The sequence below is a fragment of the Elephas maximus genome, chromosome 9 (assembly GCF_024166365.1).
Source record: "Elephas maximus indicus isolate mEleMax1 chromosome 9, mEleMax1 primary haplotype, whole genome shotgun sequence".
Lineage (NCBI taxonomy): Eukaryota > Metazoa > Chordata > Mammalia > Proboscidea > Elephantidae > Elephas > Elephas maximus.
The window spans coordinates 732376-744881 of NC_064827.1; the positions used below are offsets into that span (position 1 = coordinate 732376).

General features: G+C 53.4%; 2 protein-coding genes across 5 annotated transcripts in view; both read left to right on the forward strand.

The window, feature by feature from the left end:
• Positions 1-12506, forward strand: part of PNPLA7 (patatin like phospholipase domain containing 7) — a 73242-nt gene that overhangs the window by 18151 nt on the left and 42585 nt on the right. For all 4 annotated transcript variants that reach the window (XM_049897188.1, XM_049897191.1, XM_049897189.1 and 1 more), the window contains 5 exons: positions 120-220; positions 332-478; positions 1005-1082; positions 6752-6957; positions 10238-10369. In XM_049897188.1, the coding sequence (XP_049753145.1) occupies positions 120-220; positions 332-478; positions 1005-1082; positions 6752-6957; positions 10238-10369 (664 nt within the window). The remainder of the gene's footprint in view (positions 1-119; positions 221-331; positions 479-1004; positions 1083-6751; positions 6958-10237; positions 10370-12506) is intronic.
• Positions 3855-12506, forward strand: part of EXD3 (exonuclease 3'-5' domain containing 3) — a 201929-nt gene continuing 193277 nt past the window's right edge. Inside the window, exon 1 of the mRNA XM_049897194.1 lies at positions 3855-4110. The gene's annotated coding sequence lies outside the window, so the exon portion shown is untranslated. The remainder of the gene's footprint in view (positions 4111-12506) is intronic.

Genomic DNA, 12506 nt, shown 5'->3' on the forward strand with positions numbered 1-12506 from the left:
TGATGAGGCGTGATGGCAGCAGCATGCCCTCAGGGACTCCATGTATCTGTTAGACCTTCTAGGAACTCTCGGCCACCTGGCATGGGTGCAGGTGTCCTGAGTGTTCCCTCCTCTCCTAGGCAGTGCAGTGGGGGCCCGCTCAGACCTGCAGGTGGCCTGTGACCGCAGCCGGACATTCTCCCACGCGGACGAGCATGCCGGGAGCGCTGTGGCTGTCAGGGTGAGTCCTGCAGCCCTCTCCTCGAGGTGCGGGAGGCCACTCTCTACAGGGGGTCCTTGGCCAGCCCTCCCACGCCCTCCTTTCTGATGCTGGTGTCTCATTCTTCTCAAGTCCAAGAAAAGTGTGATGGTATCTGAGACCCCATCTGCGGTCTTCCACTACTCAGAGAGCCACTCGGATGAGGCTGTGGCCAGCAGGAAGACGGATGCCATTTTCAGAGCTGCCAAGAAGGACCTGCTCACGCTGATGAAGCTGGATGTGAGTGGGGCATGGGGCCAGGGCAGGTGGGGGGGCGAGTGGGTCAGGGTGGTGGGAGAGTGAGGGGCTGGGCAGGGGTGGGGCACCTTCTCATTTTATTTGCTTTCCTGTCTCTTGGATTCCCTCTGCACTTCTGGTACCTGTGGTCTCTGCCAACGTTCCAGCGTCTTTTCCTTCATGACCCTGGGACTGTGTGTTTTCTGGGCAGAAGCCCCCATGCTAGGCCTTGCTCCTTTGCCTTCTCAGTGGTGTGGTAAACAAAGACGCCTAATCATAGGGTGGTGAGACGTACTCATCTTTTCTTCCATGGTGAGTGCTTCCTGCACTGGATTGAGAGTGTTCTCGCCAGCTCTGGACCATGTCTGAGCCTTCTGTCATGCCCACCACTCTCTGCCAGTTCCACGTGGTCTGTGACCTCGTAGCTCCCTGCCTCTGTAGTTCGGCACCACCTGTGTGCCTCCATTTGTGCATGTTCCTGTTGGTCCTGGGTCACTGTTTCGCTGATGTCATGCTTCTGTTTCTTCAGGATCCCTCCACGTTGGACGGTCGGGTGACACTTCGCCACGTACCGGCAGGCACTGTGGTGTCGAGACAGGGGGACCAGGTGAGTCTGTGGCTGGGTACAGGTGAAAAGCTGCTTCATTTTTCATAGATGAACCTGGCTTCCGATCTCGAGATCTTCTGCTCTGCTGGGAGAGAATGGTGGCCATGGCCTCTGCTCCCAGGGCCAGCGTGGTTGGTGCCACTCTGCCAGGACTTGTGCTCCCCGCCCAGCCCCAGGCTGGATGCATCGCTGGCTCAGTGTTTGACTCTGCTGCGCTGGCCCCTCTGTCACAGTGAAAGAAGTGGGCAGGATGGGGCAAGTAGTGGCCTTGGGGGCTGGCATTGGAGAGTGTGGACATGTGGTGAAAAATGGTAGTAGCAATAGCCTCAGAGCCCATCTGACTTCAGCTGAGTAATGCAAATCAAGAGCAGGCCCAAAGCGGATCCCTGTGAGGCAGAGGTCAGACACACCTCCACTCTCTAACTCCTTTACCAGTTTGGACACCAGCTGTCCTCCCACAGCACTGTTGTCTTTGCTGGGTTCGATAATCTGTTGCAGTGGCCGCACAGAGCGCACAGACCATACTTAGGGTTAAGTGGTGTATTAAGGAAGTAACAGGCCGCAGCTCACGGTCGGGATCAGGAAACACGCAGGCAAAGTCTGGAAGACTCCCCTGAAGTGGAGAGTACATCCCTCCCTTCTTAGCGCAGGACAGCTCTCTCAGCTCCTCGGCCGTATAAGCAAGCAGGTCCTTCTCTCTGCCATGCTCGGCCCCTCTCAGCCGTGCAGGCCTCCTCTCGGCCCCCTCAGGACAGGCCTCCTCTCGGCCCCCTCAGGACAGGCCTCCTCTCGGCCCCCTCAGGACAGGCCTCCTCTCGGCCCCCTCAGGACAGGCCTCCTCTCGGCCCCCTCAGGACAGGCCTCTCTTCCTGTTGGCCTCTCCGCTAACTGACCCAGCTCATAGCCAGCGTAGCAGTTTTGTTTAGCTCTCTTAACTGCTTTCCTAGCAACAGGTTTTGTCATCACCACTGACTCTGCCACAGGGCCCCTTCCGGGCCCACAGGGCCCCTTCCGGGCGTATCACTGTCTTCAGTGTCACAGCCCTTGATCTGTGTTACAGCCCTTTCAGGAGGTTCCTTACTTCCTCTTTGTTTCTTCTCTCTTTTTGCCCTTCCTCCTTTCTGCTGCTTTCTTCTTCTGCCTCCAAAACTCTGTGGGCTTGGCTGCATATATAAGCAAACTCCTAGTCAACTTCAAGGCATGACCTTCCCTCCAGGGCCACAAACTGACCAATCTCCTCTCGATAGGCCACAGATACTTCATTTGCATAAATATGTTACAGTCACTTATTTGCATAAGTATGTTGATCAATCCCTGCAAGGTGTGTAAAATAGACCAATCACAGGGCAGGCTGTAGCCCAGTACCAGACAAAAAGTTTCAAATCATCAAATTGTTTACAGCTTACCCAGGAAATCTCAGTCAACCTGGACAAAAGTAACAGACCATCTGGGGTAGAAAACTGGGGCAAAGGTAACTCCTCAGAGCTGAGGGGAACATCTCTCAAATTGTTTTTCCAAAGAACCAAGGCACAAGGCCACATACAAGAACTCATTTCACCACACATGGCCTAGCTGCAGGTGCTAGACTGAGGCGCACACAGGGTGTAAACAGCAGTGGCCTGAAGGAGCAGGGCCCAGGGCAGGAATGGCACAAAGCCTTGTGCCACTACCTGCCAATCTATCCCCAGCTGCCCCCTTTGCCTGCTTTGCTGGGCCCTGCAGGCCGCTGGTTGCCACCTGGCAGTGTGGGTGCTCAGGAGATTCTGGTGGAATGTCCAGGGCAGGGCCAGGCCTGCTCCTCCCTCTCCCCTTGGCAGTGTCACCGTCTGGGCTACCGCGCAACTCGTCCTATGATCGTAGCACCCACAGCTGCCTCTGCACCTTCCGTGGCCCTGGCTCGGGGGTCTGGTTACACCACCCACTCCCTTGGTCCCTCCATCCTTTGGAGCTTCCCGAGAATGTTTTATTCAAGACAATGACCAAAACTCGGCTAAGAAGGGTGGGGGCCTGGGCGCTTCTGCCTGGGCTACTCCCATCTGGCAGCTGGGACACCGTCAAGATCTGGACCATTCCATTACCTCAAGAATCCCTTGTGTGGTCTTTTACAGCCAAGCCACTTCCCTTCTTAAGCACAGTAGCCACCACTTTGTTCTCTATCTCTATGCTGTTATAGTTTCAAGAATGTTATATGATTGGAATACTCAGTATGTGACTTTTTGGAATTAGCTTTTTCCACTGAGCATAATTCTTTGGAGACAGTCCAGTTTTTACAGGGCTAAAATATTTGAATATTTCAAATATTCAGTTTTTTCTAAACGCTTCACCAAAGAAGCTATAATCAAAAAGAGTGACAGTAATTAATGTTGGCAAGGATGTGGAGAAACTGGCAACCCTGCATATTGGTTGTTTTTAGGTGTCATCAAACCAGTTCCAACTCATAGCGACCGTATGCACGACAGTCCTGTGCCATCCTCCAATCATTGTTATGCTTAAGCCCATTGTTGCAGCCACTGTATCAATCCATCTCATTGAGGGTCTTCCTCTTTTCTGCTGACCCTCTGCTTTACCAAGAATGATATCCTTCTCCAGGGACTGATCCCTCCTGACAACATGTCTAAAGTGTGTGAGATGTAGGCTCATCATCCTTGCTTCTAAGGAGGATTCTGGTTGTACTTCTTCCAAGACAGATTTGTTCCTTCTTTTGACAGTCCATGGCTGCAGCAGTATATTGACAGGGAACTGCCAGAAGTTCAAGCTGAATTCAGAAGAGAATGCGGAACCAGGGATATCATTGCTGATGTCAGATGGATCCTGACTGAAAGCAAAGAATACCAGAAAGATGTTTACCTGTGTTTTATTGACTATGCAAAGGCATTTGACTGTGTGGATCATAACAAATTATGGATAACATTGCTAAGAATGGGAATTCCAGAACACTTAATTGTGCTCATGAGGAACCTTTACGTAGATCAAGAGGCAGTTGTTTGGACAGAACAAGGGGATACTGATTGGTTTAAAGTCAGGAAAGGTGTGCATCAGGGTTGTATTCTTTCACCATACCTGTTTAATCTGTATGCTGAACAAATAGTATGAGAAGCTGGACTATATGAAGAAAAAAGGGGCATCAAGATTGGAGGAAGACTCATTAACAACCTGCATTATGCAGATGACACAACCTTGCTTGCTGAAAGTGAAGAGGACTTGAAGCACTTACTAATGAAGATCAAAGACCACAGCCTTCAGTATGGATTACACCTCAACATAAAGAAAACAAAATCCTCACAACTGGACCAATAAGCAACATCATGGTAAACAGGGAAAAGATTGAAGTTGTCAAGGATTTCATTTTACTTGGATCCACAATCAACAGCCATGGAAGCAGCAGTCAAGAAATCAAAACGTGCACTGCACTGGGCAAATCTGCTGCAAAAGACCTCTTTAAAGTGTTGAAGAGCAAAAATGTCATCTTGAAGACTGAGGTGTGCCTGATCCAAGCCATGGTATTTTCAATCACCTCATATGCATGAAAGCTGGACGATGAGTAAAGAAGACCGAAGAAGAGTTGATGCCTTTCAATTGCAGTGCTGGCGAAGACTGTTGAGTATACCATGGACTGCATATTGCTGGTGGGAATGTAAAATGGTGAAGCCACTATGGGAAATGGTTTTAGTTTCTTAAAAAGTTAAACATAAAGTTACCAGACAACTCGGCAATTCTGCTCCTAGGGATCTACCTGAGAGAGAAATGAAAACATGTCCTCATGAAGACATATATGTGAGTGTTTATAGCAGCATTCTTCACAGTTCTGGAAAGAACCCAAGTGTCCACCAACAGTGTAAACAGCTGTGGTGTGTCCACACAATGGAGTACTGCCCAGCCGCACAGAGGGACGAGCCCGTGCTGCATGCCGCAGTCTGGGTGATCCTCAGTGAAGGACGCAGGGACCACGCAGTGCCTGATGCCACAGACGCAAAGGCCCAGAGAAGGTCAATCTGTAGAGACGAAGTCGATGGGACTGTCTCAGGCGGGGACAAGTCCTTCTGGCTTATGGGAATGTTCTAGGGCTAGGCTGGAGGTGGTGCACAGTTTGGTGAGCTTACTAAGACCCTTGAATTGTGCACTTGCAGTGTGTGGCTTTTGTGGTGTGTAAACTACTTCCATCAAGCTGGCAAGGAAAGAGCAGAGTGAGGGGAGGGAGCCTAGAGTCGGCGCGGAGAGTTGGCGTCCAGCCTCCTTTGCCTCCGACAGACTTGAGGGCCACTCCTGGGTGTTCCTGGCAGCTCTTCTGGGTCCTTCTAGGGCGACCCCAGGATCCGAGGTGGTCCGGGTGTTTCTGGGGTGCTCTGGGGTGTTGCTGGGTGCTTATGTTTCAGAGTCACAGCCGAGAGGTGGGTTGAGGTCACCTGGCCTGGGCGTCCAGCGTTGCAGGGCCTTTTAAAAAGTTATTTCTAACATCCTTTTGCTAATAACCAATCTTTTGGTATGAGTTTTGGTGATAATGGTCTTTGAAGCCCCTGAAGTATGGGTTCTGACTGAGGACCTCGAGTGTTTCCTGCTGGGCTGTGGTTGCTGTCTCCTCTCCCATGGGTGCACCCCATTGCGTCACCCGATCAGAGGCTGACCCCGTGGACTTGTGGGCTGTATGTGCCACTCCTGCTCAGGCTTAGCTCACTTGAGGGCCATAGGAGGGCTGAGGTGGTGGGGCTCAGGCAGGAGAAAGGGGAGCTTGGAGCTGCTGAGGGGTCGATGGCACTGTGGTTTGGATGGTCTCGGCCCGCATCTGCCAGAATATTTCTGAGGATGGACTCCTGAACGGCTGGTATACCTAGGCTCTCTCTAGGGCAGGGGATGCACCAGCAACCAAAGCTCTGCCCTTCTCTGACTCCCTGGGGCAAGCCAGAAAACACGTGGCCAGGTAGTGTTAGCGAAGGGCCAGTGCTTTGCGGGCAGGAAGCAGGGTGAGGGCAAGGGGGTGTCACATGATGGGCCTGGGAGTGGGGGCAGAGCCAGCTGCCCTGCTGGAATGATGTAGCAGGTAGCCATGGGGGTGCAGGTGGCTGGGGGGTGCAGGTGCCGAGAGGGGACAGGTGACATAGGGGTGCGGGTGGCCAAGAGGGGACAGGTGACGTGGGGATGTAGGTGGCCAAGAGGGGCAGATGGTGCGGGGGGCAGGTGGCCGTGGGGGAGCAGGTAAGAGGAAGCAGGTGATGTGGCCATGGCAGGGGCATGTCCTGAGGACGTGTCCTGGGCAAGTTGAAGGGTCGCAGGGTGAGTGTGTGCATAGGGGTAGGGTGGGGTTGAGGACCTTCCCATGTTGGTGCTGCTCAGCAGGGGGAAGGAGGCACCCTATGAGCCTATAACGCAGCAGGAGCTGGGCCACACAGGCTGTTCCTAAGGGACCGAGGTGGTGCCATCACCGCACGTGGAGCCGCAGAGAGTGCCAGGCAGGAGGCATGTGTGTGCCGTCTGGTCCGGCTCTGGCTTGTCCACAGCAGCAGCTTGACCTCGCCTGCTCTCAGCCAAACCGCATTACTGCAGCGGTCCAGTACTCAGACTGCAGATGGCCAGGCTGGTCACATGGATGGACCACGGAGGGTGAACACGGGCCGACTAGTGGCTGCAGCAGCCTCCTCTGGTCCGTGGAGCTGATGCCCCTTTTGTCTTCCCAGGATGTCAACATCCTCTTCGTGGTCTCAGGGCTGCTGCACGTGTACCAGCGTGAGATCGACAGTGAGGAGGACACCTGCCTGTTCCTCACGCACCCTGGGGAGATGGTGGGCCAGCTGGCCGTGCTCACAGGCGAGCCCCTCATCTTCACCATCAAGGCCAACAGGGACTGCTGCTTCCTGTCCATTTCCAAGGCGCACTTCTACGAGTGAGCGCCTCACCCCACCAGGCCACCATGATGCAGTAGAGGGCAGCATGTGTGTGTGACAGCGTGTGTGTGTGACACTGTGTGTGACAGCATGTGTGTGACAGCGCATGTGTGACAGTGTGACAGCATGTGTGTGTGACAGCATGTGTGATAGCATGTGTGTAACAGTGTGACAGCATGTGTGACTGTGACAGCATGTGTGCATGTGATAGCACGTGTGTGACAGCATGTGTGACATGTGTGCGTGTGACAGCATGTGTGATAGCATATGTGTGACAGCATGTGTGATAGCGTGTGTGTGACAGCGTGTGTGCGTGTGATAGCATATGTGATAGCATGTGTGGACGTGTGTGACAGCATGTGTGACTGTGACAGTGTGTGTGTGACAGCATGTGTGTGACTGTGTGACAGCATATGTGATAGCATATGTGTGACAACGTGTGCGGCATGTGTGACTGTGTGACAGTGTGTGTGTGACAGTGTGTGTGTGACAGCATGTGTGTGTGACGACATGTGTGTAGCAGTGTGTATGTGTCTGTGTATGTGACTGTGTGTGTGACGGCATACGTGTGGCAGCATGTGTGTATATGTGACAGTGTATGTGCATATGTATGTGGTGTGCCATCGTGTGTGTGTGTGACAGTATGTGTGTGCACAGTGGTGTGTGTGGGTGATTGTGCAGGTGTGTGCATTTGCACACGTGTGTTAGCACACTGGTGGTATGTATGTGTGTCTGTGTGTGTGTGATGACACATGTGGTGGCATGTGTATGGTGATGTGTGCACATATGTGTGTGTTAGTGTGGCAGTGTGCACGTGTGTGCCCCTGCATGTGTAATGGCATGAATGTATGAGAACATGTGTACACATGTGTGTGCATCTGCATCTTAGTGTGTGTGCATGTATGGGCAGCAATGTGCATGGTGTTTGGGTTAGGCAGCCAGACAGCACTGTGGCCTTTTTCCCCCTCCCTCTCTGGTCTGGTTTATTCTTTAGGGTTCATTTTGGTTCTTTCCTGAGGCCTCTACAGATCCCCAGGGTAGCCAGGCGGTGTTGGGGCTTCCATGAGATGCCCATGGCTCCTGCTGCGCTCCTACCCTCTCTTCTCCCTCCTGTAGAGACTCTGGTTTCTCAGTCATGAGGACTTGTCTGCTGGCTTGAGCCCAGACCTGCCACCACTCGTGTGGCACTTTCCAAGTTTCTGCTACAAGAGTTTGCCACGTCCACCCCTGTGGAGTCGGGCTCACTGCATGTGCTCCCTTCCCAGTGAGTCAGAGCAGGCAGGATGCTGAGCTCATGCACCTCTCTGCCCCAGGCCACACTGAAGGCAGACAGAGCCCTGGGTGTCGGGGGAATGTGCTACCAGTCTGGCCACATCGAGATGCTCTCAAGGGTTGTGGTGAGGACAGCAGGAGAGGCCCATTCTGTGGACTTCTGTGGGTCCCCACTAGGGACCAGAGGCTCCAGGGTCCTGCTCCACACTGCAGGCCACACCAGGTGCCAGAGGAGTCACAGCTCATGGGTTTGGGCTTGTACTTCGGAGGACAGAGTCCTGGGGCAGGGAGGTGAGGACAGTGGGGTCAAGATTTGAAAATTGACGTTGTTCTCGGTCCTTGGAAGGTAGAGCAGGGGATCTGGTGGCTAGTGGTCATGGTGGGGCAGTCATAGCCACCCATCGGTTGGAGGCCAGAGGCCAGTGCCACTCATGGGAGTGAGAGGGAGTCTTGAGTCATGTTTCCCCTTGAGATGCAGATACTTCACTGTCTTCTCCTGGTCGCTGGCTGTGAACCTTTGTCACCCCAACCCCGTCAGGGCTCCAATACTGCCGCAGTGAGAGGCCTGCCCAGCCGGGAGGCTCAGACTTTGTCAGTTGCCAATCCCAGGGGCCCCGTGGTCAGGAGGATTGTTTGGCATGGGGGCCACTCCGTCCTTGGTAGTCCTGGGGAACTGACAGACCAAGGACCATCCTTTGTCCCCCATTCCCTCAGGACCTTTGCAAAGCAGCGGGGAGTTCTGCTGACACCTGCCCCCTGCGTCCATCTGCTCTCGCAGAGGCTGGCCCAGGGTGCTTTCTGTGCTTCTCTCCTTCCATTGTCAGAGGCCCCCTGCCTCCTTCCTAGGTCACAGGGTCAGAATGAGAGGCATGACCTGGCCCCTTTGCCCTTGACTCCCTGAGCCATGGTTTGGCTCGGTCCCTCTGTGCAGGTGGGGGGCGTGAGTCCCCCAGTGCGGGGGCCTCCTGAGTGGTGTCCTCAGTGATCCCGTGCAATTCCGCAGCTTTAAGCACCAAATCTGCATCTCTCAATGTCTTCTTTCCTGAGCCTGGGCTCCTCCCTCAGGGTGTCTGACATTCAAAGCAGACCTGTGGGTTCCCCTCAGGCCACCTCCTCATCTCAGTCAGCAGTGATGCCTCCAGCCTGTGGCCTCAGCCCAGCCTCGAAGCTGCCTCCCCCTCAGTCTCTCTCCAAGCCCTGTCCAACAGCAGCGTGTCAGCTGACTGCTTCTCCCACCCCTGCCCCTTGGCCTGGGCTTCGGTTCACCCACAGCAACCAGCGGGGGCATGACGTGGTCAGGTGGTGCCCTGCCAGCCAGCACCTTACACAGGCCCACTGTCCACCAGGCATGATCCCAGACGCCTCTGCTGCATGCAGTGCCCACCCTGCCCCCCTCAGTGGTCTCGGGGTCATCCGCACACCCCTCTGCCCACCCTGCCCCCCTCAGTGGTCTCGGGGTCATCCGCACACCCCTCTGCCCACCCTGCCCCCCTCAGTGGTCTCGGGGTCATCCGCACACCCCTCTGCCCACCCTCTGCCCCTTGCCTTTCTGTAGTGTCTGACTCTCTGTGTGGTGTGTGTGTTTTATTTTTCACCTCCAAGGAATTGTGCTTAAGTGGAGGGCCGGGATTGGGGCATCGCACAGCTTGTGCTGGAGGGCATTTGTGGGGGGTCAGCTGAGTGGGGAGGAGGCCCTGAAGTCTTGAGAGCCAGCAGCTGTGCTCACACAGCAGGCAGTGTGCACCACGAAGTGGGGCACTGGAGGGCAGGTGAAGGCCAGCGTGTGCTCTGTCCTGGGCCCTTGTCCGGTTTGCATATCATTCCCAAATAGACATTGTGGTGCCTGCTTAGTAAATGAGGGTGATTGGGCTCAGAACTGTCCAGAATGTGCAAGCTGTGGGGGCTGTGGTCTCACCCACTCTCAGGCTCAGTGCTTTTGAAATGAAGAAGGTGGAATTGGCGGGATGACACGTGTGGGAAGGGCTTGGAATGACGCTTCCTTGGCAGAATCATGCGGAAGCAGCCGACCGTCGTCTTGGGCGTCGCACACACCGTTGTGAAACGCATGTCCTCCTTCGTGAGGCAGATCGACTTTGCACTGGACTGGATGGAGGTGGAGGCTGGGCGTGCCATCTACAGGTGAGGCCTGCAGTGTATAGGTGAGACCCACAGGTGTACAAAATACAGGTGAGGTCCAGGCTGGGCATGTATTCTGCAGGTAAGGCCTGCCTCGGGCCTGGGCTGGGATACCTGGGAACTGTCTTCTGGGTTTGGACCCACCCTTGTCTCATCACATCGCTCAGGAACCAACAAGAACTTGAACTTTGAGTCGCCTTGACCTGGCCAGGCTCTGTGCCAGCTGCTCTGTGCCCTGAATTCCCCAGCCACACTGGGAGGTGAACACAGAAGGCCCAAGACCCCAGAGAGCCAGAAGTTCTACTCTGGGACACTGTCTTAGTTTTGCAGTATTCTGCTATAACAGAAATACCACAGTTGGTGGCTTTAATGAATAGAAATTAATTTTCTCATAGAAGGCTAGAAGTTTGAATTCAGGGCACCGGCTCTAGGGGAAAGCTTTTTCTATAGGTTGGCTCTGGGGAAAGGTCCTTGTCTCTGTTCAGCTTCTATTTTTCAGTGATCTTCATGTGGCCTGGCATCTAATCTCCCCCATTTGTGCTTGCTTGCTTCTGTATGTAATCTACTCTTTTTATATCTCAAAAATGATTGGCTTAAGACACATCCTACACTGATATGGCCTCATTAACATAACAAAAAAAACTGTGTTCCCAAATTGGATCTCATCCACATGTATGTTGTTGTTGTTAGGTGTTTTTGAGTTGGTTCCAACTCAGTGACCCTATGCACAACAGAATGAAACACTGCCCGGCCCTGCACCATCCACATGTATAGGGGTTAGGATTTACAACACACATTTTGGGGGAACACAATTCAGTCCATAACAGATGCATTGCCCTGACCCATCGCTCTGCACTGCCCATGCCCAGACTGAATTCCAAACCTGTCACTGCAGTCCAGGCCTGTCTTTGGTGCCTATTTAGGTCACGTGTCCTGCTGCCTGCTGACTCCTTCTACCAAGCATCTAGGACCCTCAGGTCGACATAGCTGGATGGAGCCAGTCACCAGCTCTTCTATGGGGCTTTTGAACCTCCTATCGTGGCTTCAGGAATGCTGTTTTCCAGAGCCCCCCAGCACCCTCACACTTCCTCAGGGATGTGGCGTGTGCTGGCAAATGCACTGCTGAGTGAATGTGAGCAATGATGTCCCTGTCTCTGTAGATGTGCCACCACGTCCTCACCTGTTGAGAAGAAGCTAGGAGTCACCTGGCCGTTCTCTTTCTTTCATGCTCTTACTCAAACCAAAATAAGCAACCTAAGCACCTTTTTGCCAAGAGAAAACAGATAATCAGGGAACTGGCTCCCTTTCTAGAAGACTTAAGGAATATCTAGAGGAAGATTTAACAGCTATTACAGAGAATTTTGGGAAGATTGTGACATGAGCAGGTCTAGGTTTTGACCCTCCCCACAGCTACACCAAGAAATACAGTGAGAGGTCTGCACTTGGCCGTGAGGAATTCTGAATTGGTGGGCAGAGGACAGCACCAAAAACCTGGAGGTGTACACAAGTCAACAATAAGGCTCATATGGAACACCACTTCTGCCACAGTTTGTCTTTCCCCCTTTTGGTTCTGTGAACCGTTGGCTCCTGCAGACTACACACTGCCTGCCTGTACACAGGGAAAGGCCCCCAGCTCAGGCTCTGAAACCAACAAGACAGATCTGCCTGGAAATCTGTTTGGTGTGTGCCTGCCTCTCCCCCTTCTGATGTGACAGTGGAAAGCCTGCCATACTCCCAGGCAACCCATTGATGGCTCACATGAGCTCACAGGATCTCTGGCTCAGAGATAAGTGGGCCCTCACAGAGCGACGAAGGGCCTCATGAACAGAGGGCTACACCTGGCCCTCCTGGTGGTTCATCTGGTGTGGGCTCTCTGACCCAAAGCATGGTCAGGGAAAAACAGCCCCTACAGAGCAGAGGAGGGAGCAATGACTAAAGAAAGAAGATTGAGCCCCGTGGTGGATATATTAACTAATGCATGTTCTCTGTTCTATTTTGTTGCACCCCCTTGTGGACAAATTCAGTAGTGCATGTTCTCTGTTCTGTTTAGGAGACACTGAAAGAGAGAAACCGCGGTCTTTGAATCCTAGTTAAAACAGAGAGGGAGAGGGAGAAGGAGCTGTTATAGAGAGGGAGAGGG